This window comes from Lichenostomus cassidix, chromosome 29 (genome assembly GCF_008360975.1).
Source record: "Lichenostomus cassidix isolate B80296 chromosome 29, HeHo_3.0, whole genome shotgun sequence".
Classification (NCBI taxonomy): domain Eukaryota; kingdom Metazoa; phylum Chordata; class Aves; order Passeriformes; family Meliphagidae; genus Lichenostomus; species Lichenostomus cassidix.
In genome coordinates, this window is record NC_139509.1 from 3,304,973 (window position 1) to 3,328,408 (window position 23,436).

The 23,436-nt window shown below is 50.1% G+C and overlaps 2 protein-coding genes and 1 long non-coding RNA gene across 3 annotated transcripts in view; all 3 read right to left on the reverse strand.

Moving 5' to 3' along the window:
* The window catches only part of LOC146425977 (uncharacterized), a 100,117-nt gene that overhangs the window by 67,324 nt on the left and 9,357 nt on the right, over positions 1-23,436 (reverse strand). The window lies entirely within an intron of this gene.
* LOC146425981 (keratin, type II cytoskeletal 5-like) lies at positions 1,167-5,877 on the reverse strand. Its single transcript, XM_085041142.1, has 9 exons — positions 5,293-5,877; positions 4,135-4,349; positions 3,560-3,620; positions 3,272-3,367; positions 2,866-3,030; positions 2,533-2,658; positions 2,071-2,291; positions 1,797-1,828; positions 1,167-1,690 (listed from the first exon to the last, which is right to left on the reverse strand). Exons 1-9 carry the CDS (start codon positions 5,761-5,763, stop codon positions 1,497-1,499), a joined length of 1,581 nt encoding a protein of 526 aa, XP_084897268.1. The 5' UTR covers positions 5,764-5,877; the 3' UTR covers positions 1,167-1,496.
* LOC146425982 (keratin, type II cytoskeletal 6A-like) lies at positions 12,739-19,358 on the reverse strand. The gene is made up of 9 exons (XM_085041139.1): positions 18,668-19,358; positions 17,888-18,102; positions 16,206-16,266; positions 15,480-15,575; positions 15,056-15,220; positions 14,552-14,677; positions 14,130-14,350; positions 13,786-13,820; positions 12,739-13,618 (listed from the first exon to the last, which is right to left on the reverse strand). Exons 1-9 carry the CDS (start codon positions 19,247-19,249, stop codon positions 13,347-13,349), a joined length of 1,773 nt encoding a protein of 590 aa, XP_084897265.1. The 5' UTR covers positions 19,250-19,358; the 3' UTR covers positions 12,739-13,346.

Sequence of the window (23,436 nt, forward strand, 5' to 3'; positions counted from 1 at the left end):
CAGAGTGAGGACCCAAAGCAGATCCACAGCCAACCCTGCAGGATTTCGGGAAGGAGATTTCCTCAGGGATACACATGCAGAGCTCAGAGCATCCTAGAAAATTATGGGAAACTGCTGGTCCTGAAGGAATCCCTTAATCCAGTCTGTCATTCCAGTACTGCCAATTCCCTTCTATTCCCCAAAATCTGTGAGTATTTTCCTAAGAGAGCCTCTCTGCTCATTACTTGAACCTATTGAAATCCAGGGAGTGAGGGCTGGGGTGCTTTTTCCAGTCACATCTGTTCATTCAAGTGACCTTCCAGCCGTGAGATCTGCTACGGCAGATGTTTCTCTGCATTTACTTCTCCATTAATTTCTCCCAATTAGTCAGAACCACATCTGAAATCCCTACACCTCCTCTGGTTATTCTTCCTCCTCAAAACAAGACCTTGTCTCCAACATATTCTAAAAATGTGAAGAAATGCTGGATCTTGAAGGCTTTCACTTTTCAACAGTGAAATAAATCCCTTTCTTGGGTGCTTTTATGGCTCCTGGGTATGTGGCATTTAATTCAGTGCAGGACCATATCTGGTCCGTAATTCCTACTGGACAGAGTATGGATCTGATCCTGCCCCTGTGTGAGGTCAGAGGAAAGGGAACATCAGCACCAAACTGAGCACCTGAGCCAGGGAGGGCTCTCAACTCCGAGGTGTGGGTGAGACCAGGGGCTTGGGATGGATGAGTCACCTGAACAGGCTGGGGGCTGCTTTGGCTCCCCTGGGAATTAATTCCCTCTTGTTGGAGGTTTGTGCCAATACATCACACACCTGGCACTGGGATCCCACCCCAGGATCCAGGCTCTTGGATGCTGGATTGTCTGGGAGCTGGAAGTAAACGAAGCTCAGGCCTTTTCCCCTGTGCTTGACTCCTGCCTTGGCGTGTCCTGGTATTTGGCTTCCAGGTGTTTTTCCTGCATGGTGGGGAGGGAATGTTGAAATCAACACGAAACCTCCCTCTGAGGCTCTGCTGGGTCGGGGTGTTCTGGCTGCTGACAGTGAAATTCAGTAAATCTGAGTGAGGAGCAAAAACCTGAGCCTTTAACTGGTCAGGGCCTGAGGGAAAGTTCTTGTTACCTGTGCTTGCATTTGCTCTTGCACCTCTTTAATTAAAAGGACCACAAAATAGAATAAATTACATGTGCATTTTTATTAGACAAACCCCAGAAAGTGAAGAGAGACAAACAGTCATGGGACATATTTTATATACAAAATCCGGCCAAAAAACTGCTGAGCTGGAGCAAGCGAGCTGCAAATTTAACCCAGTGAGACTCAGGTTCCAGGGCTGAGCCCAACATGACGTGTGCGAAACAACACAGCTGAGAGAGAGGTCCTAAAGTGGGGCTCCTGTGGGACAGGACTTGGGGTGCAGGTGGCCCTGGTTGTGCTGACCCCGCCACACTCCAGGAAAGGACCAGTTACGGTGTTTTCTGGCATGTGGCGGTGACTGGAAGGAGAATTTTAGCTCCTGTAACTTCTTCTGGAGGAGGAGCTGGAGACGAACTTCATGCTGGAGCTGCTGCCGCCTCCGAGGGTGCTGCTTGCCCCAGGAACACTCGCACAGTTGAAGCTGTTCCCCAGATTGCACATCCCCCCTCCCATGCTGAGGTTGCTCCCTCCTCCATATCCTGTTCCCACCGTTGTTCTGGTGACGGCTGCAAGGGGGAGAAGGAAATGTTTCAGTATCTCTGGGCATTGGTTTCTTGGTGCAGAGACACTGGAATGTTCAAATTAGGTAATTCTTATAATTTAGATACTTACAGATATTCACTGGGACCCCATCTCCAGCCAGCCTGTTCAGGGATGGAACACAAGGGAAGAGGATTAGAAGTCTGTTGATATTGGGGGGAACAATAGGATACATTTCCTAGAGGTCTTTGGGGAGAAAAATAAAAGCATAGCATAATTTATGGATTTTTGGTATTTCCATTATCTGGGATGATCTCCCCTCTCTGTGTCCCCTGTTCAGCACTCCAGAAATGCTGAGCTTCTCCAGTGCCATCCGCAGTCCCAGGTCTGGATGTTTCCCACCCACCTGCACTCCTCGCCCTCCAGCAGCTTCCTGTAGGTCGCAATCTCGATGTCCAGGGCCAGCTTGACGTTCATGAGCTCCTGGTACTCCCGGAGCTGCCGCGCCAGGTCAGCCTTGGCCTGCTGCAGAGCATCCTCCAGCTCAGCTAGCTTGGCCCTGGCGTCCTTGAGGGTCAGCTCCCCGCGCTCCTCAGCATCGGCGATGGCAGCTTTCAGGTTGGCACACTGTGGAACACAAAGTCCTGCTCAAAGTCCCCATCCCAGACCCAGGCTGTTCTTTACCTCCCCTGCAATCACAAGATTTTATCCCAGCACCATGAACTCCACCAGTTTTAGTGACGGTTTTCTTTTTGAGCTAAAAGGAGTCAAACTGAGCAGAACTGCCTGGGTTGCTCCAACATTTAGTTTCCTCTCCCTTGCAAGTTTGGGGGTAAATCAGTTAAAAGTGGGGTTTGCTGCCCTTTACCTGTTTTTTCACACTGTCAATCTCGGATCGGAGCCGCTGGACGTGGCGGTTGAGCTCTGAGATCTCCTGCTTGGTGTTGCGCAGGTCATCCCCATGCCTGCCAGCCGTTGCCTGCAGCTCCTCATACTGTCACAGAGCAGAAAATCAGTCAAGGGAAAATCCACCACTTTTGGAGTTACCAGGAGCCTGAGATTCCCTCCTCAAGCCCAGACCAGCAGCTGGAGTGCTGCTGTGCAAGATGGGATCTTTGGGAAGGTTTTCTTGGAAGATTTGGTCGTCATCTGTTCCAGACAAGATATGGAGATAAGAGCACAGAAACCCCAGATGCTTCACCTTGGTCTGGTACCAGGACTCAGCCTCAGCACGGCTCCGGTTGGCGATGTCCTCATACTGCGCCTTGACCTCTGAAATAATGCTGTCCAGGTCCAGGTTCCGGTTGTTGTCCATGGTGAGAACCACAGAGGTGTCGGAGATCTGGGTCTGCATCTGGGACAGCTCCTGCAAAGAGCACAGGGAATGAGGTAATTCCCTTGGGAGATGCCTTTTCACCCTTCCAGGTGAGCTGCAAACCTGGGAGAGGCTGTTAGATTGTTATCTGAACAGCTCAGGTGTTGGTGCAACTCTGCAGAGGGGAAGGATTTAGCATCTCCTGGGGGAAGAAATTAGAGGCTCTCAGAGGAACAGAGGGAGAGAAGTTCTTCGCTGAGGGCTGGGATGTTTTGGAGCTGGTTGTACTCACTGCTTCATAAAGGGCTCTCAGGAAATTAATTTCTTCGGTCAGTGCATCTGCTCTGGCTTGGAGTTCCACCTTGTTCATGTAGGAAGCATCTACATCCTGGAGGATGAGAGATTTTTGGGTGGTTTACACCCCTATCAGTAAATCAGGAAAATGCATTGTGATAACAGCCCAGGGAAGAAACCGTATAAAACCAAAGGGGTTGAAATTGGGATGAGTGGGTTTGTGGCTGAGTAGGTGATCAGAGCTCTACAATGAGCCATCCCACACTATCCTGGAATTTGCTCTCACCTTCTTGAGCGTCACAAATTCATTCTCTGCGATGGTCCTTCTGTTGATCTCATCTTCATACCTAAAGGAGGGTGGCACAGGGAGCTTTTGTTTGGGCAGGTTGCAGAGGGAGGTGATTTGAGTTTGCTGGAATTAATTTCCTTCTGAGCATTTTGCATACAATGCTCTTTTCTCTCAATGAGAGACCAGGAGCTGAACCAGTTAAAACAAGTACATCAAAACAATTTGAAGGAATCCATTATTTTTCCACTTATTTCTGGCTGTTAGTTATTGTTCTTCTGCTGTTTTAAGCAAATGAAATGTGCTGCCCTGAAACTTTCAGACCTACCGTGTAATTTTCCCCTCTCAGTAGGTAATTTAGTTAATAAGTCTTTGATCATGCTCCAAATTATTCCCTAAATGTTGGTGTACTTGGATCTCTTACTCCGTTACTGAGAAAATTTCTCCTTCAGAAAATGTCACTGCTGGGAATTCCAGGATCCTGGACTCTCCTGGATCCCCCAGCTGGTTTAAGAATGTTGAAAGGAAAAAGGCTGCACCTACCTAGGTGAGTAGAGCATTAGCTCAAGACTTACTTCTTCTTGAAGTCCTCGACTAGGTACTGGGTGTTGACGAGTTCTCCCTCCAGCCTCCCCTTGTCACTCAGCAAGGAGTTCAGCTGCATCCGCAGGTTGTTGATGTAGGTCTCGAAAAGCGGCTCCAGGTTGTTCCTCACTGTTTTCATTCCCTGCTCCTGCAGCAAACTCCACTTGGTTTCCAGCACTTTGTTTTGCTGCTCAAGGAATCGGACCTGGAAGGAGAAATATCCAGAAGGGGCTTTGAAATAACAGAGAGTGGGGAGAATTTTCCTGCAAATGGGAGGGTGTCAGAACTGGCTGAGAGGGTGAAATGCTCCTTCCAGGGGTTTTCAGAGCCAAATTCTCATTTGTTGGGAGATTTCACTGCAGGGACCTTGTTCAGTGTTACAAACTCTGGAACAACCCTTGATTTTCTTGCTTCCCATTTGTTGTTTAAATCAAGAACAGGTACAGGGATTTTGTGTGAAAAGTGTGAGCAAAATCAGATAAGGAGCAAAGCAGGGCTTGGTCTTTAATTAAAATAACATTTTTAAGGTGCTGTTTCTCCTTCCCTTCAATAGAGCTCCCCCACCCCACTAGACCTCCAAAATATTGCAGCGTTTTCCTTGAAACCAAGGAGGAGCTGCTTGACCAGAGCAGCAACTGAGCAGATGTTCTTGTGCATCAGTGAAATGTGATGGACAGACAGAGGTGGATCAGATTTTGATATTTGGAACTAAAAATCCAAACATTCTGGTGACAGATTTAAATGCTTTTGACGGAATTCAAGCAGTGAGAAGCTGCTTATGCCTTGTGCCAATTTCTAGATCATTTTAGGCAGATTTCTGGAATTAATTTAGTCATCTACAAAGCTGTTTCCAAGGTTCCTGAAATGTTCATGGAGGAGCCCAAAGTCTCCATAAGGGTGGGATTGTCCTCTGGAGCTTTCTTTCCCCACTGCCTGTGAGATGTGGAGCAGCAAACGAGGAAGAGCTCAAGCACTGGATGATTAATTCATGGCAACCACTATAGAACAGGTGCCATTCCCTGGAGCTCCCAGGGCATCTTCCAGTCTCATTCCTCACTTCTATTCCTCCTTGATCAGCTTTTACCCTCATCAAGCAGCAAAGGGTCCCTGTTAAAAAAATCAGATATCTAGGAAAGCTCAGATCTCACCTTATCAATGAAGGAGGCAAATTTGTTGTTGAGGGTTTTGATTTGTTCCTTCTCCTCCTTTCGGATCCTTTGGATGTTGGGGTCGATCTCCAAGTTGAGAGGTTTGAGAAGGCTCTGATTGACGGAGACTTCCTGGATGCCCCCAGCTGGGAATCCAGGGCCACCCGCAAAGGCCCCGTATCCGTAGCCAAGGTTGGCTCCAAAGCCACCCCCATACACGCTCCCGGCGCCACCATAGAAGCTGCCACCCCTTCCAGCCATGGAGATCTTCTTGCAGCCACCAACGTTGTAGAGGCTTTTGCTTCCAAAGCCCCCCCCAACCCTGGCAAAGCCGCTGCCGGCATTGCAGCTGCCCAGGCGGGTGACGGAGCAGGAGCTGAAGCTGGTCCGACAGGTATTGGGGACCACAGCTGAAGCAGCGCTGAAGCCGCTTCTGCCCCTCTGAATCCTCACGGTGGACTGGCGAGACATTGCTGAGGCTTTTTGGGTTGGGATGGATGCTACAGCTAGAATAAAGGGGCAAAGGTGCTGGCCTGGAGCAAGGAGTAGGAGGGAAAGGAGAGAGGTGAACCTGTGCTCTGCACGGGCTGGGGAGAGCCCTTTTATGCATGTATGAGCCTGGGATGGGTTGGATGAGGTGGATCATCTTTCTGATGAATTAGGCTTGGCATGTCCAACAGCATTCTGGAGGGTGAACTCACTCCGCACACACGCCCTGCTGAAATAATACAGCCCAGGTTCTCAGCAACAGGGAATTGTTTGGGAATAACTGTCGCCGGTCTTTGTAGACAGCCAGACTCGTCTCCATTTCAAAGCTGGAAAGTGCCGATGAGTCACGCTGGGCACAGGCAGCAAAACACCACTCAAGTGCCTGTCACTCAACACCTCTGTCATTGAAAAACTTCATCCCTCGGGATTGGTTTCGCCCCTTCTTTTGTTCACAAGCAGGGCTTGGGAAAGTTTAAATCGCTGGGATCGGTTCCACAGCCAGCCCTGCAGTCAATTGTTTTACCCTGGCATTTGGGGGTATCTTTGTGATAAGGTTCTTGTGAAATTTGCCCACAGAGATTGTGGACTCCCCATCTCTGGAAGTGTCCAAGGCCAGGCTGGATGAAGCAACCTGGTCTATGGAAGGTGTTCCTGTCCATGGGACAAGTTGATCTTTAAGGTCCTTCCCACCCAAACCATTCTGTGATTCCATGGACCACAAGGTCCCCTCTGAGCCACCACAGAAATCTGCAGATACAGTTTTGCTCCCATCCCTAAAAAAGTCAGCTCCCTGTGGAAATCCTGCTGGAAATCCTGCTTCACTGGACTTATTCCACTGTCTTCTAAAATATAATTACAGGAATAAAAATGGAATGTTTTGACAAGGTCCTTTTGTTCCTGTGTGGATTTTGACAGCTGCCACTGAGCTCTATCACAAACAGGTGCTGCTACCTCGGGTTTGAGGGTTTGGACTTCATTTTAGCAGCTGGAAAACAAACAAACAAACAAACAAACAAACAAACTCAAATAAATACAGAGGAGGGAAGATTGTGGGAATGGGAACTGCTTTGACTCCACTGGCTCTGTGGAAATGGAGCGCTCCAGGGCTGTTCCCAAAGCACAGTTAATAAACACAATGTCATTTCCCAAGGATTTAATCAGCCCTTTCAGCACATCTGCCAGCTTGAATCCACTGGAAAATGCTCTACAGGACTTCCTCACCCACAGGACACTGTAGGACATTTGGGATCTTTCCTTTCCCACCATAGGTACCAGCACAGCCCTTTGCATTTAACAGGTGGTTTGAGTAAAAAATGAAAGATAAACCATAAAATGAAAGATAAACCATCTGAAAAAAGTGAAAAATAATTCATTTTGAGGGACAAAAAGTGCTTTTCGCGTTTCAGGTTGTTCAGGAAAAGAAGATTCGTATTTATTTCTACAGCAGGTTGAAATTGCAAACATATCCCCCTGAGCAGCTTCTCCTCATGCTGGCTGTGAGCAGCACGGGAAGAAGGGAAAAATGAGGAATCAATGGAATAATGAGGAATCACCATGGTGGGGGGAGTTGTGCTTTCATCTGCCCCTGTCTGGTGACATACCCAGGTGCAGGAAACTCCCAGAAATTCTTTGTATCCCCATTGTTTCCTAGCTGTCCCACAGACAATGTTTGCAGTGGAGGTGTTAAATGAAATGTTATTCCAGGCAGGGATTGTCAGGTTGGTTTCGTGTTTATTGCCAGACTAGTTTTTATTGCAAGGAAGGGCCGAATCCTGCTCAGTGGGGTTGTGTTGCTAGGTCCGACTCTGCACCCCTGCAAGCTGGAAGCAAACAGATTGCAAGCAAAGTCTGTGTCCAAGATGCATTTTTGAAAGGATTATTGATCACTCTGGGGGCTTTGCCCACTAACAGACAGATGCCAGGACTTGAAGTCATGAGATTCATTCCCACGCACAAAAAGCGTGCTGTATTCCAGTCCCAGGCAGAAAGATTTCCAGCTGAAAGAGGGAAATATTAGGTTGGATATTGGGCAGGAATTCCTCCCTGTGAGTGTGGTGAGGCCCTGGCACAGGGTGCCCAGAGAAGCTGTGACTGCCCCATCCCTGAAAGTGTCCAAGGCCAGGTTGGAGCAACCTGGGATGGTGGGAGGTGTCCCTCCATGGCAGGGATGGGACAGGATAGGCTTTGAGGTCCCTTCCACCCAAACCTCCTGATGACTGTAAGACACTCAAAGGCAGCTGGAAGTTGCCAGCCCATGGTTCCTTTGGAAATTGCTCTCTCAGTTCTTTCCATCTCCCCTGAGTACCTGAAAGGAGTTTTATTCCCATTTTTCCAGTGGAGATCAGCAGCAAAGGGCAGATCCTCCCTCCCGAGGGAGTTACACAACGTGGGGAGTCCAGGTGGCTGACTCAGGGTGTGCAGGGCAGAACCCCCCAGTTCTCCCAGCAGGATGTGTCAGTGCTTTCCTTTTCCCCTTCAGGCTCCCTTTACATCTGAAACTTGTCTTTTTTTGGCTAAGGAATCTACCAAGTGCGTTGGAACCCATGGTTAATAACAGTAATAATAATGCAGCTCCTCCAAGCAACTGAGCAGGAATTAATTTCTTTCCATTCCACATTCTGTCAGGGTGGAGGTGATGTGGTTGTCACTCATCCGGAAGGAATTTCAGAGGTAATTACAAAAGGCAGAACTGGGAGCACAAGGAGCTGTAGCTACAGGTTTGGGGTATGGGCTGATGGAAAGGGGGGTCCCCACCCTGCTCTGTTGATGAAACACAGTTTCCAGGTAGCTCCCGGGGGAGTGTCTCCCATGCTCCTGCAGCTCCAGGCACGGAGTGGATTTGCTGCTCCAGTACAGGGACCTCCTGCTATAGAGGCTCCAGAGGATGGTGCCGGAGATCACACACTGCGGGAGCTTTTCCTCCTGATGCCACCTCAGGAGCTATGTCTGGGCAGCTCCAGACCCCCCCTGGTGGGACAGAGGCTGGGCAGGCTCCAGAGCCTTCCCCTTCCCTCCCCTCCTTATTTCTTCCCACCAGGATGAGCAGTAGCTGCAAGCCCAGAGCAAGAGGCAGAACACTTTACAAATGCTGTAAACCTGAGAGTAAAGTCATGGCTGAATCTGCGTCTGGCACCATGCTGCTGTCAAGGTAAAAACCCTCCTTCGAGATTAGAAAGGGAGATCTGCCTCTGTCAGGGCAAAAAATGCAATTCCAGACCCTTCAGTAAGAAATCTAAGTAATTTTTCTGTGGTTTTGTGAACAGGGATGTCTCCAACAGCTTTTCATCAGCTCCTCTCCACCCCTCTCCTTCACTGCTCCTATCTAGAATCCACCTCAGAATCCTTCGTCTGATGCAGCTTCTCAGGCTGAAATTTTTGGATGTTCCTCTGTGTGTTTTGTTTGCAAAAACACCCATATTTGTAAAACAAGAGCGTGTCAAAGTGCCTTGCGTTGGTTCACCTGTGCTACTTAATCTCAGTTTAATTATCAGCAAAGTCAAGGCTGTAATTTAAGTTAATTGCTTAAATTAAAGCCTTTGGGTTAAACTTGGGCTTCCAACCTAAATTCAAACCCGACCCATTTCGGCCGCAATTTACTATTTCATCCCACGTTACTGAAGACCAGCAGGACTGAGGTTCTTCCACAGGAGACCACTGAACTCCCAGCATCCCTGTGCTGTGGGGCTGAGCCCCTCTGAGATCCCCTGGGTGGGAGGTGAGAGTCCATGAATCCCATTTCTTGAAGGGATGAATTAGGATGAGCTCCTCAGAAGTTTTCCCATAGGTGTTGCCCCATGCTGGGTCCTTTGAGCCTGTTCCCAGCAGTATCTGGAGGCCAGTCAGCTCCCGCTCCTGGGTGACTTTGAAGTGTAGGTGTGACCTGCTTTCCCCAGATAATTGTTTTCTGGGCCAGCACGGAGTCTCCAATGCAGCCCAGGCTTTGGGAAGAGCTTCACCTCCATCACTGCTGCCTTGCACACACCTGGGAGGGCTCATTCCCTCTGGGATCTGTTGCATCTTGAAGGACCCTCAGATTTCAGAGGGGTCTGGTACCTCCTTTACCCTCCTCTGGTGCCTTGCTGGTGGCACCTGAAGGAACCTGCATCCTCCACATCTCCTTGGAATGCCTTTGGAGAATCCCATGCCCTGGGTTGGGCTGCTGGGGCTGTGACCAGCTGTGACCAAAATGTGAACTCCAAAGGCTGAAGGCACTTGCAGGGATTTGTCCCATCCCATCCTTTCTCCTGGCCCCAGGGCATGTCTTTTCTCCCAGTAAAGAACACAGAGCCCTGGAAATGGTGTTGCCGGGGAGTCCCACAATTTTGGACGAGCTCTGTGCACATTCCACATCCCTCAGCTCCGTCCTGCTCCTGGCTTGATTTTCCTTCTGAAGATCCATAGTACTGGTGTGGAGTTTAATTTCTCCCTGTTAAAACAAACCTGACTGGCACAAGGAGCTGGGAAGATAAACAAGGATTATCTTCCTGTAAAATGGATCCAATCACAGGGCAGCAATTCCAGGGGTTTCGTGTTTATTTACCACTCTGCTGTCCCATGGGATTGGTTCCATATCTAACCTCCAACTGCTCTGGGCTGTGGGATATTGCTCCAACTGAGTGGATGGCACTTGGGAATATTGTTCCATCCTGGATTTGCTGCATCCTGTGTTGCCTTCCCTGCAGCCATTTTGAGTCTTATTTCATTTGCAGGCTGTGCAAATAAACCATTTGCAAATTAAAATCATTTTCTTTGATGGAAATTCTGCTTTTGAGTCAAAAAAGCTTCTAAGTCTCATTTTGGAATTGTTAAGGGGAGCTGGTTCAGTGTTTCAGGACAGGATCATTCCCATAGGAAACACTGAAATTAAATGTTGGGTTTCAGAAAATGTTTCACCTGGTGTTTCAGTGCCAGCTAAAATCATGTGTCACGTTTGACTTGAGTGTGTCAAATTTTCCATGTCTCCGCAAATCAGGAGGAGGGAACTTGAATACAGTTTTTTGCATCTGCTCTGCAACTTCCCAGAGAACTGCCAGGATGGGCTCTTAGCACACTTCCCTGGAAACAGAAAACACATAGAGCTCCTCAGAGGTTCTTTGGCTGCATCCTCACCCTCAGAGTGCAGGAGATGGATCCAGCACCAGCTCACAGAGGCTCCGGAGCTGTCCTGGTGCCTTGGGAGTGGGTAAGGATTTGGCAAAGATGTTTCATGGGAGGTTCATTGGTGGTAAATCCACGTGTTGATGTGGCCAATGATCCAACGTGTTGTGCACACTTGGGTTAAAAACCAAAAAACCTCAGATTTGACATTTTCAATTAAAAAACAAATTGGGCTGCTCTGCCTCCAGCCACCACCTCAGCTCTGGGAGTTTGTCCCTATTCCCTCAAATCAGTCTAAGAAACAAGGCCAGATGCTTGAAAACTGGAGAAAAAAATCTTCAATTAATGGAGCCCAACCATTTACCCTCCATAAAACCTCCTCTGGTGCAAATGGGCTGCTGCGACTTTCCCAAGACATCATTCCATGGCCCTTCCTAGGTGCTGGAGTGGAGTTCGCTCCACTGTAGGACCATTGGGTGGGACCATCCCTCTCCCTGCTCTGGGTCCCCACCTGCTGGAGATGCTCGGCTGGCTTGGCCAGGACTCTCGCACCTGCGCCAGGTGATGGATGAGGGGGTCCTGTTGGCACAGGTGCTCAAGAAGCTTTTCCCTGGAAAGGTGCTCTGGAATGTTACATGAGAGGTTTTTTTCTGGCACACCCAGCTGACATCCCCTCTCCTCTCCACCCTGAGCTGAAGTTTGCAGGGATTGAGGGATGGGTTCATGGGCACCGACCATCTCCTTTTGGGACCAGCATTCCCAAAGGGCTGTGGGTCTTTCCTCATCTGCCCCCCTCCTGCCCTCTTTCCTGGCCTGTGACTCTTGTCCTGCCATCAGGGTTGGATTCCCACTTTGCCTGGTGCTGCCCCATTCCTGCCAGGATCCACACCCAGCCCTGGCAGGGAGCGGGATTAAGAGATGCCCATGGAGCCACAGGAGGGAACCTGGGATTGGTGTGGAATCTTGGCTGAAACCCCCCAGCCAGGCAGGTCATGGAAACCTCCCCAGGGGGCTGGGTGGGAATTGGGACACTGAGTGCTGTGGGCACCTTGGAAGACCTCAGGTTGACTCCAAATGAAGTTGAGGCCCTGAAACTGCCCTTGAAGAGGAGCAGCAAGGATGTTTCACGGGATATTTGCATGTCCCAGGGAAACCTTGATGTGCAAATACCAAAATCTGTGTGTGCAGATTTTGGGTGCCTTGCCCTGTGCCTGCACCTCCAGCTGCTCTTCCCAGTCAGGGTGATGTCCACCTGCTCCAACCCCTTTCCTGCTGTGATGCTGATCTCACCATGTCCTCACCGTGGTGCTGATGCCAGAGCTGGGTTCCTCTGATGTACAATTTATTCCTGCTTGTACGAACTAATGGCTGAGCCATGCCCTGCATGAGATAGCTTGTGGATCCCCGATAAATCTTTGGGAATCACCTTCCTTTTCCCACTTCCCTGCACTTCCTCCCTCCTGCACTGACAGGCAGAAAGGGCAGATTTGCAGGTAACCACCACACTGGGATACATCCAGCTTTTGGCTCAGTCCTGAAACAGCTTTTCCTTCCTGTGCCTCAGTTCTCCGCCCACAGAATCATGGAATGATTTGGGTTGGAAGGGACCTGAAAGCCCATCCAGTTCCACCCCTGTGCCATGGGCAGGGACACCTTCCATAGACCAGGTTGCTCATCCCACCCTCCTTTCCACTTGCCCTGACTTGTCATAGAGCCCACATCCTAAAACTGAGTTTTGTTTCCTCAAGGAGCTGATGTTGTCTCAGGAGCTGCCCTCAGAGCATCCCCAGTGCAGCGGGGATACAGCACGGACAGACACCTGCAGCAGGAGGAGGGAAGAAAAGCCAAAACCCAGCAGAGTTTAAAAATGACAAATGCTCTTTTATTAGACCTTACAGTAGGTTAGGCCTGGAAGTGAGGAGGCTGCAGCCATGAGGACGAGGAGTTAGAAATCTTATACACACAAAGCAAAAACCTTTCCCACAAGTGCTGGAGAAAACAGAAGGGGCTGGAAGAAATCTTGAGTTGCAGACAAAACCTTTGGAGGTTGTAACATGTATTGGGGGCCTGAGGCTTTCAGAGCCTCTTGGAGGTGTTTTCACTGCTAAGGACCTGGGACTGTGGTTCCACAAGGCTGTGATTCACCCTTGGAATGGCGTGAATGAAATGGTTGTGCCTGTTCCACAGAGTGCTTCCACTTCCCCTTAAATGCCTGACTTTGAAGAGAGACCAAGGGCTTGCTGAAAGAGGGGCACCACGGGGTCCATGCTGCCTCCCAAAGCCCTGCCAGTGACCTGTTACAACCTGTGCTTCAGCCAAAGGTGCTCCAGATTCTCACAGAGGGGTCTTGGTCCCCCCACTGCCCCAGAGGTGAAGGACGGAGGAAGGAGAGGCTCTAGCACAGCTATTTACACCATGATCTGCGGGGCGAGAGGCCGGAATTGCCGACGGTCATGCGCTGGCCACCCTTATCTGATGGTCTTTTTGCTGGTGGTGGTCTTGGACACAATCCTGACACTGCCTCCCGTGCTGGAGCTGACGCCCCGGCTGCTCCCAGAGCTGAAGGAGCTGCCTCCGCCATAGCTGAGCCCCCCGGAGAACCCTCCGCTGCCGCCGCCAAAGCCTCCGCTGCTCATGGTGTAGCCGCTGCCGCCGCCGCCGCCGCCCAGGCCGAGCCCCCCGCCCAGGCCCAGGCAGCTCCCACCGCCGTAGCCCATCCCGCTGGAGCTGCTGACCACGGCTGGGAAGGAAGCAGGAACACCCATGAGATGGGACAGCCAGACTCCCAGGTGGGGAGAGCTGCAGGGTCACCCCCATGGTGAGGGGTGGGTGGGAGGAGGTGGAAGGGGAGAGATACAAAGAGGTGGAAAGGCGGATATGGAAAGGTGGGAGGGGTGTGATACTCACAGACACTGACAGCTCCGACTCCTTCTCCAGCAAGCCTGTTGGGAAAGGGGACAGTGAGCAATAATGCCAAAACCTTGTCCATGGTACCATTTAATTAGGCTTGCATGGCCTTCAGTAGGGACTCAGCTCTGGTCTGGGGTGTGTCTGTGTCACAGGTGAAAGGACACAGTGCTTGTTTTTATCAGTATTAGGTGCCAAGAGCTGGAGAAACAAAACTTTTCCTACAAAGTTCGCAATTTCAACGACCTTGCTGTCTGGCCTCGTGCTCCAGCCCCTTGGGAAGAGCTGTTTGACCCCAAGGAAATGGTCTCTGCTCAGCACACAGCAGATCCACGTGTTCTCACCTGCTCTCCTCGCCCTCCAGCAGCTTCCTGTAGGTCGCAATCTCGATGTCCAGGGCCAGCTTGACATTCATGAGCTCCTGGTATTCCCGGAGCTGCCGTGCCAGGTCAGCCTTGGCTTTTTGCAGAGCATCCTCCAGCTCGGTCAGCTTGGCCTTGGCATCCTTGAGGGCCATCTCCCCGCGCTCCTCGGCCTCAGCAATGGCTGCTTGGAGGTTGGCACACTGGGAGTGGGGACAACAAGCGGCTGTTTCATTTGGGCTCCCCAAACCACTCTCCTGAGTGTCACTGGGGGGTTGTGGACACTGGCTCTTGGGTCCCAGGATGGCACTGAGGTCTCGTGGGACTTGGCTCTTCCTGCTGTGCCCAACCACCATCACCTCCCACCCACGTCCTCCTGTTCTGCAGGACCATCCCCCTCCTACCTGCTTCTTCACGCTGTCGATCTCATTCCGCAGCCTCTGGACCATGCGGTTGATCTCTGAAATCTCAATCTTGGTGTTCCTCAGGTCATCCCCATGTCTTCCAGCGGAGACCTGGAGCTCCTCATACTGGTACATGGAAAGAGGAGAGAACTGGTTAGCACTGGGAGCTCAGGGAAGGCTGAGGGGACTTCAGGGTCCAAAGTGCAGGTTTGGATGTGGGTTGAGGGGTGGGGGACAAGATTCCTCTGAAATCTGCCCATGGAATACTTAATTGCCCTTAACACTAATTGCCCATAGCTCTCAATATGTGCTGAGAAGGCAGTGTCTGACAACCTGGGGATTGTCACCTACAAGAACCAGGAAGGGGAAGTGTTTAAGGCCAGTGCTGTCAGTGACTCTGTGAGCCCAAGGTCAAGACTTTTGAACATCTCGTTCCTGCCTCCCCTCAGCTGATAGGAAATAACTTCTGACCACAGAAATCAGTCTGCCACCCAGGTTACCCACCTTGTTCTGGTACCAAGCCTCAGCCTCGGCGCGGCTCCGGTTGGCGATGTCCTCATACTGCGCCTTGACCTCGGCGATGATGCTGTTGAGGTCCAGGTTCCGGTTGTTGTCCATGGACAGCACCACAGAGGTGTCAGACACCTGCTGCTGCATCTGGGACAACTCCTGCAGAAGATGCAAAACATGAAGTTAATGGTCTGGTGTCCATGGTGGAAACCACAGAGACAAGGTGGTTTGGGAGTGCTCCCTGCCCAGCTGTTTTCTTCCATTTCCCCTGCTCCATCTCCATTTACACTTTTCTAACTCATTTCTACATTATCATTTCCAAAAGGCTGGGACCACCTTCTCCTCTGCTCCCTTAGAGCCTTGGGGTGTGGGATCCATGGGGAAGGAGCTGGGGGGATGCTCTCCAGGAACCACTCACCGCCTCATACAGAGCTCTCAGGAAGTTGATTTCCTCTGCCAGCGCATCAGCCTTGCCCTGCAGCTCAACCTTGTTCATGTAAGCACCATCCACATCCTAAAGAGAAGAAACCAAACATTTCTGATGAAACCAGGGACTTCAGGACACCAGTGGGACCTGCTGCTACTCCCAGGTCTATTATTCACAGAATCATGGAATCATGGAATGATTTGGGTTGGAAGGGACCTGAAAGCTCATCCCATTTGCACCCCTGCCATGGGCAGAGACATCTTCCATAGACCAGGTTGCCCCAAGTCCCATCCCGCTTGGCCCTGGACACTTCCAAGGATGGGACAGCCACAGATTCCCTGAGCAACCTGCTCCAGTGCCAGCAGTTCCTTAGGCTCATTTTTATGTCCCTGTGATTGAGGTATTTTTTAAACGCAATGTTGGACATTGACTGTGAGCCAGAACCGGGTTCTCGGGTTCTGACAAATCTCTGACTCACCATGATGTGACCAGAGACTGAGTTGAGCTGAGCCACAAGAGACCAGAAAACAGGGCAGCTCTATCAGCACAGAGAAGTTTGTGTTCATTCCCGGCCTGAGGAGAACCCAGCCCAGGATGTGCTGATCTCACAGCTTGACCCAGCCATGAGGATGCAGGACCTGACTCCCACCAGCTTGGCTTGAACTCTGCAAGGTGAGTTAATTCCAATTCCTGGCCCATAATTCCCAACCCACTCACCTTCTTGAGGACCACAAACTCGTTCTCAGCACCCGTGCGCCGGTTGATCTCATCTTCATATCTGCCAGGATAAAAGAGTGAGGGGGTTGGGATGGAATGAAGAGGTGGGAGCACCACATTCCCAAATCATCAGTTGTGGCTCATGGATATATTCCCTACTCCCACATGTTTATCCAGAGCAGACACAGAGCAAATATTACTGTCTTTGAACTATAGGACTCCATGGTGTGAGTAGTCCCAGTTAAATTAATATATTTTAATCACTGCCCATAAAGTCAAGCTCATACACAAATGTGCAGATTCAGAGCCCGTTTTGGCAGGAAGCGGGAGCAGCCAGTCCCGGTGACCTTCGCTCCAAACAAAGTTATGCAAAAGCCTTTCAACAAAGCTGCACTGCAATGCCTACAAATGTGTAATAAAGCAATCATTTGATATTTGATATTATAATAATGCTAATGGCTCTGAAGAACCCGCTGCAACATTTAATTAAAACAAAAAACTCCACGGTTGTGCAAGAGAGGATCATTACAGCTCTGACAGCGTTCTGTGGAACTTTTCATGGCTCTGAGCAACATCGTCTCATCAGATAATCAGGGCAGGGCTTAGCTAGAAAGTAGACAAAACATGCAGGCTCTTGAGGCAAAGATCTGGCTTTCAAAGGCAGGTTCGTGCCAGTCCTCTCACCAATATCGGCAGAGGTTTCCCTGCAGCTGAATTTCCAGTGGACAAGGGAAGAGGTGGGAATTAGCCAGTGAACTGGGAACCAACTCTAGACTTGAAATAAAATGTGTTCTCTTTCCCAGGAGGTAGCTCTGAAATCTGGACTGTAGAATTGATCATTTGGGGCCTGATCAGTATTTCTAAAAGCCTAGAACACATTTCAAGACCTCAAATGCCCCAAAACCACACCAGAAGTTCTGCCAGTCCCTCCTGTTGGATCTAAGTGTTGTCTTCCGAGCCCCTCTCCCAAAAATCTGTCTCTTTGCATGCTTAACTACCTAATATTAACACATTCCAGCCCTGCAGGGCGATTCTCAAATTTGCCCTCGGCCAGGGCTGGTTGAAGAAGGGAGAGATTGTTCTCAGCCAAATAAAAATCAATGGCCTCACCTAAAAATACCACAAAAAATCCCCTCCAGGCAGCAGGTACTGACTGGCCTGTCCTGAGAATGATCCATCCCAGCTCCACCAGATCCCATATCTCAGCAGGGAGTTAAATTCCTCCCCAGGGAAATTTTCGGCAAAGGGCTGATCATCTCCCTGGTGATGGGCGCTGAGTGAGACCAAGCACTCCCAGGTCTCCTGGGCCCTCTGGAAAGGCTGGAAGTTCCTTCACAAAATGAGAAACGGGGGTTTTGGAGCTGGAGGTTTATGGCTACGTATCATTCCATCTTTGCAATCATGATTTACTGATTTTTCTGTCTCCAGGTATATTATTTCAGGACACTCCAGGGATCATGGATCATGGATGACCTCTGTCATGTTGGAGCAGTTTCCCAGGAATTCTGTGCTAAACGCTGACCTTGCTCATGATAAATGTGAAATAACAAGGGGTAATTCTGAGAACAAGTTTTACTCCAAGAAGAGGAACCTGGTGCACCATGTGTGTCCCAGCAGGACTGAGCCACCTGCCCGGATTTTCCTGGCTGCAATGATTTTTGCTGCAGAACACGATTCCTTACTTGTTCTTGAAGTCTTCCACCATGTCCTGCATGTTCCGGAGCTCGGAGTCCAGCCGGCCCCTCTCTCCCAACAGGCTGTCGAGCTGCCGACGGAGGTTGTTGATGTAGGTATCAAAAAGGGGCTCCAGGGACTTCCTGGTGACAGTGTGACCCTGCTCTTGGAGGAGGCTCCACTTGGTCTCCAGCACCTTGTTCTGCTGCTCCAAAAAGCGCACCTGGGGAGGAACAAAACCAGGCACATGTGTGAACAGCACTCAAAAACCCCCACAACTGCCAGGAAAAGGTGGGATCACCAACAGAAAAGGTCAAGAGGTGTTGGGACAATCAGAGGGGAATTGCTAGGAGCATCCCAGTTTAGGGCATTGTATTCTCGAAAGTATTAGAAGCTTCTGGAGATGTTTAGCAAGATTTTTTCAGGAGTTTTAATCAGGTCAAACACCTATACTTGTAACTTTAATGTCTCTGCCCCCAGTAGATGCTCAGTCCACCTTGCTCATTTAAAATGGCGCTATCTCATTGTAGAGGAGAAGATCCATCCACCCTGGGATGGTTTTTACAGGGAAGAGAGAGAATTACTTTGTCAATAAAATAAAGTCAATGAAAAACCCCTCCTTTAAGAGGGAACATAAAACAGTTCTTAGTTTTCAGCCAAGCCCACTTTGCTTGTCGGCTGGGATCAGTTCAGGCAAGTCCCTAAATCCAAAGGAAGCTTCTTCCTGAAGTTTTTTCCCAAGGCAATTGATAACATGCCTGGCTTGATGGTTCAGACCAAACTCTCACCTTGTCGATGAATGAGGCAAATTTGTTGTTGAGGGTCTTGATCTGCTCCCTCTCCTGCGTTCGCACCTTCTGGATTTCCGGATCGATATCCAGCTTGAGAGGGGCCAGGAGGCTCTGGTTGATAGTCACTTCATGGATGCCACCAGGTGGGCAAGCAGGGAACCCGGGGCCACCTCGGCCACCAAATCCAGGCCCTCCCAGTCCAAATCCACTTCCCAGCCCATAGCCACCACCACCACCAGCTCCTCCTAAGCCAAAGCCAGCACCTGCTCCTCCACCATAGCCAAGACCAAAGCCAGCTCCTGCACCAAAACCGTATCCTCCCCCGGCTCCGCTCCGACCTCCACCGACTGAGCTGTAGGAAATTCTTCTGCTTCCACCTAAGTTATAGAGACTTCTGCTGCCGAAGCCACCGCCAGCTCCAAAGCCTCCTCCACCTCCAGCTCTTCCTCCTCCAACTCTGGAAACAGAGACGGAGCTAAAGCTGCTTCTGGTCCCACCACCACCTCCTACGATAGCAGAGCCCGAGCTAAAGCCCCTCATGCCCCCTCCAGTAGATGATCTGAAAGAGATCCGGCTCATGGCTGGTTCAGTTGGGAAGGCAAAGAGCAGGAGAGAGGAAAACAAAAAAAGGCTACGCAGCAGGCAAAGAGCAGAGGGCACGGAGACAGAAACCCCTGTAATGGGAGAGCTTGGGAGCCTCCTCTTTTATCTGCTTGGAAAACTTGGCACAGGCGTTCAGAACTTGACGTGCCTTGCAGCAACTTGCCTTGTCAAACACACCTCGGCTACGGCGAGGCGCTGAAAAATGCATTGTTTGCAGGCAGGAAAGTAACGGCGAGAGGGAGCTCCCCCCTCCACCAAAGCCGCCGCTCTGAGTCATGGAATTAGAATTGAATGGGACGAGGTCTGCACTCAGGGGCAGGATGCAACACGATTCCCAAGACCCTGGGAGCAGCTTTCCCTCAGGCGAGCCAAGGACTCGCTTGCTTGAGCAAAGCGACGATTTTGCAAGTTGAATTTTAATGCTTAACACGTTGCATAGGCAAGAAAAATAGGGGCTTCTCCAAGGTTTCCAGCTCTGGGACTGGCCGTTCATGTCCTGTTGTTGGCTTGGGAAAGTTGGGTCCGAAGGTGGTTTTAATGATCAGTGCTGAAGTTTTGATTATTTTTTTAAATATTATATTTTTTCTTTTCTGGATCTAAATGATCATGGGCTTGAAGAGATGAGCGGAGTGGAAGTTGTGTCGCAGTATTTTCTGGAATCTTACAGAAAATCATCTCCCTTGTTCCAGGGAAAACTGAGGAATTAATTAACATGACTTTGAAAGACGGCAAGGAAATGCCTTTTCCAAATTCACGTCAAAATGGATTTAATAGTACTTTCCTTAACAAATAGCTATAAAACAGCTATTAAAAAGCTGCTTGAAATGATTGTGGTTCTGTAGGACCTCCTCGTCAGACAAAAGGTTCAAAAGCTCCCTGTGAAGTGGTATTTTTATCACTTTTTCCGCCCCCCCCTTGTATTTATCCAACAGTTTCCACGTCATTGCTGGCTCTCCAAGACGTTCTGTGGAGGGGAATTCACCCACTTTCCTTCCCACCCCCTCCTTCACTCTACTGAGATCACTCAGTTGGAAAAACTTTCTAAAATAGCTTTTGCCTCTTGATGTTGCTCCTGGGTGAACCCTTGTGCAGGAGGTTCAACCCCCACAGTGAGTCTGGGTTGTGTGAGCCTGAGAGCTGAGGTTCCTTTTCTTGTGTCCATGAAGAGCTTGACAGGGGATACAGGAGAAATCCCCTAACTCCCACCCAAAATACCTCCCAAAATACTTTTGTGAATTGGATTCTGCCCACTGGCCAGGGCTGCCCACCTTGGCCAGGTGAAATAATAGTAAAAGACAGGGAAATGAGACCCTGAGTAGCTAAACCAAACAAATTCCCAAATTCATCTATGTGAGCAAAAAGTGCAGGAGCTCAATCCAAAAGGAGGAGTTTAGGGGATCGGCTGCGTCTCAGAGCTTGTTTGTGTTGATGTGTTTCCAACCACTGCTTTTTTTCTGTCTGGGAACTTGAAGGAACCTGAGCAGGAGGGGTTTGGTTTGGTTTGGTTGGGTTTTGTCTCCTTGCAATCAGAAAACAGCAGCGCTCCCAGCTCCCATCCCCTTCGCGATTCCAATGGTGAGTCACCAGCCCCAGCGGGCGCGATCCGACCGATCCTGGATGCGCTAATCCAAAATCCCTCCCGCTGGGCCGTAGCAAGGGGGTGCTCTCACCCCGGGAGTGGAGATGTGGAAATATCCTGCATGCTGGAAACGCAGAGTTTTACTGGGAAAACTTCACCCCACGCTCCATCCAAACCCAATAACCCCCAATTTCACAGCAGCAGGAACCTCAGCCATGAGACCTCTGGGTGCTGCAAATAAACACAGCGATACTGAAAATTAATAAACTCTGTTCCAAGCATGGCAGATCCATGGAGATTTGCTTTTCTACGCCTGCCCATGTGAAGTGGCACAACTGTGCCAGGAGTCTGTGGATGGAGGCCAGGCAGGGAACATGCCTTTGACTCCCAAATCGTTTATGCAAAGTCACACCTGGGAACAGGAGCACAGGTTTTAATTAAAGCAGAGGGAAAGGATTTGTGTGGAAGGGAGTCATTACCTCCCCAGCTCTTCTAGGAAAGCCTGTTGCTGCAGACAATGGCAATTAAGTGGAATATTACAAAGGATTTGGAAGAGAAAAGCAAATGACGGTTTAGGCACCAAAACAAGGAAAATTCTCACTGAATCTCTCAGTCCCTCACACTTTCCTTTCTTAGTTTGTGTCACTCCCATGCAATGTCCCTGTGAAGGCACTCAGGGCTGCAGGGGGGCGGTGCTGTCCCCTCAAGTGGGATGGTTCCCTGTGGAGAGGCAGGACATGTCATGGGGAGTCGTTTGGGGATGAGGGCACTGTGGAGGAAGGGGAAGAACAGGGATCCTGTTTGCAGGAGATCAGCTGCCTCTGAACTCCACTTTGGGGCTCCTATTTGCTCCTTTTTCAGCAGGTGCTGGAATAAAGATGTTAACTCTCCAGGTTGGTTCAGGCTGGGTTGTCATTAGCTGCCTTAAATCCTCACACCCCACCTGCACAATTTAGCGAGGTCAGAAATCAAGGTGACTCACAGTTTATTTTTAACCTTCACTTTTTTTGGTTCTGCAACATCCTCTGGACTGCAGGGACTGAGGAATCTTGGTGGATGACAGGGTGACCACAAGCCAGCAGTGTGTCCCTGGGGTCAGGAGGCTGACGGAATCCTGGGATGCCTCAGGAAGAGCATGGCCAGCTGGTCAGGGAGGGGATCCTGTCCCTCTATTTGGCCCTGGTGGGGCCAAGTCTGGAGGGTTGTGTTCTACTCTGGTCTCCACAGCTCCAGAATGACAAGGAGCTCCTTGAGAGGGTCCAGTGGAAGCCACAAAGATGATGAGTGGTCTGGAGCATCTCTTTGATAAGGAGAAATGGTAGGAGCTGCGCCTGGTCAGTCTGGAGAAGAGGGGACTGAGAGGTGATCCCAACAATCATAGGAATATCTAAATATCCATACAAAAATCTCATTTGAGAGGAGCTCTCATCAGCCCATGTGAACATCTCCAAGGGGTGGCAAGAGGATGGTGCCAGACTCTGTTCAGTGGTGCCCAGTGACAGCACAAGGATCCCAGAATCCTTGGGGTGGGAAAAGCCCTCCAGGAGCATCGAGTCCAATCTGTGCCCAATCCCCACCTTGTCACCAGCCCAGAGCAGTAAGTGCCACTTCCAGTCCTTCCCTGGACACCCCTAGGGATGGTGACTCCACCACCACCCTGGACAGGAAGAAGTCATTGCCATAAACTGGAACGGGAGAAATTCCGCCCCATCATGAGGTAGAACTTCTTTCCATGGAGGTGGCAGAGCCATGGAACAGCTGCCCAGGGAATGCATGGATTGTCCCTCTCTGGAGACATTCCAAACCCACCTGGGTGCCATCCAGGTGTCAGTGCTCCAGGTGTCCCTGCCTGGGCAGGGGGTTGGACTGTATGAGCTCCAGAGGGCTCTTCCAACCACAGCTATTCTGGGATTCTCTGATTCTGGGATTCTGCATCGGGTTTTGTCCCCAGATTTCATCTTTCACTGCGGCTCCTTTGATTTCATGGGCAAAGGGGATGAGATGTTCCCATGTTTTGGTGCACCTGGATTTGAGCAAGATTTTGCTGAAGCATCTCCTCTGAACTCGCCGGGACACGCCGGCATGTGTGTTCCTGCTCCTTCCCGTGTTCCTGCTCCTTCCCGTGTTCCTGCGCCTTCCCGAGTTCTGCCTGGAGTTATGCAGGGCCAGGATGTTCGAGGTCAGGGCCGAGCAAAGCATCTGAGCCTTTGAAATTCAATGAGGGCGTTGCAATAATGTTTGGCTGAGGGTTTTTTCTCCACTTATTCTCAGTTTTATTCTCCTTTTGCAATGACCAACCGAAATATCTGCATCAGTGCTGTTGTTGTGCTCCAGCACCGAAACCCATCCCCAACCCAGATCTTCCAGATAAAGCCTCCCCCAGAGCCCTGCAGACACTTGGGTTTGTTCTGGCTTTTTAAGAAAGCAAAAATTAAATCCTGAGGTTTTGCTTGGCTGTGCCAAACCCTCCCTTCCATGGAAGAAAAGCTTTTGGATTAACCCCAATGAGTTAAGAAATGAATGGTGATTAATTATCTTGTCATTTATGGATAAACCTCCACCCTCCTCTTCCTCCTCTTCCTCC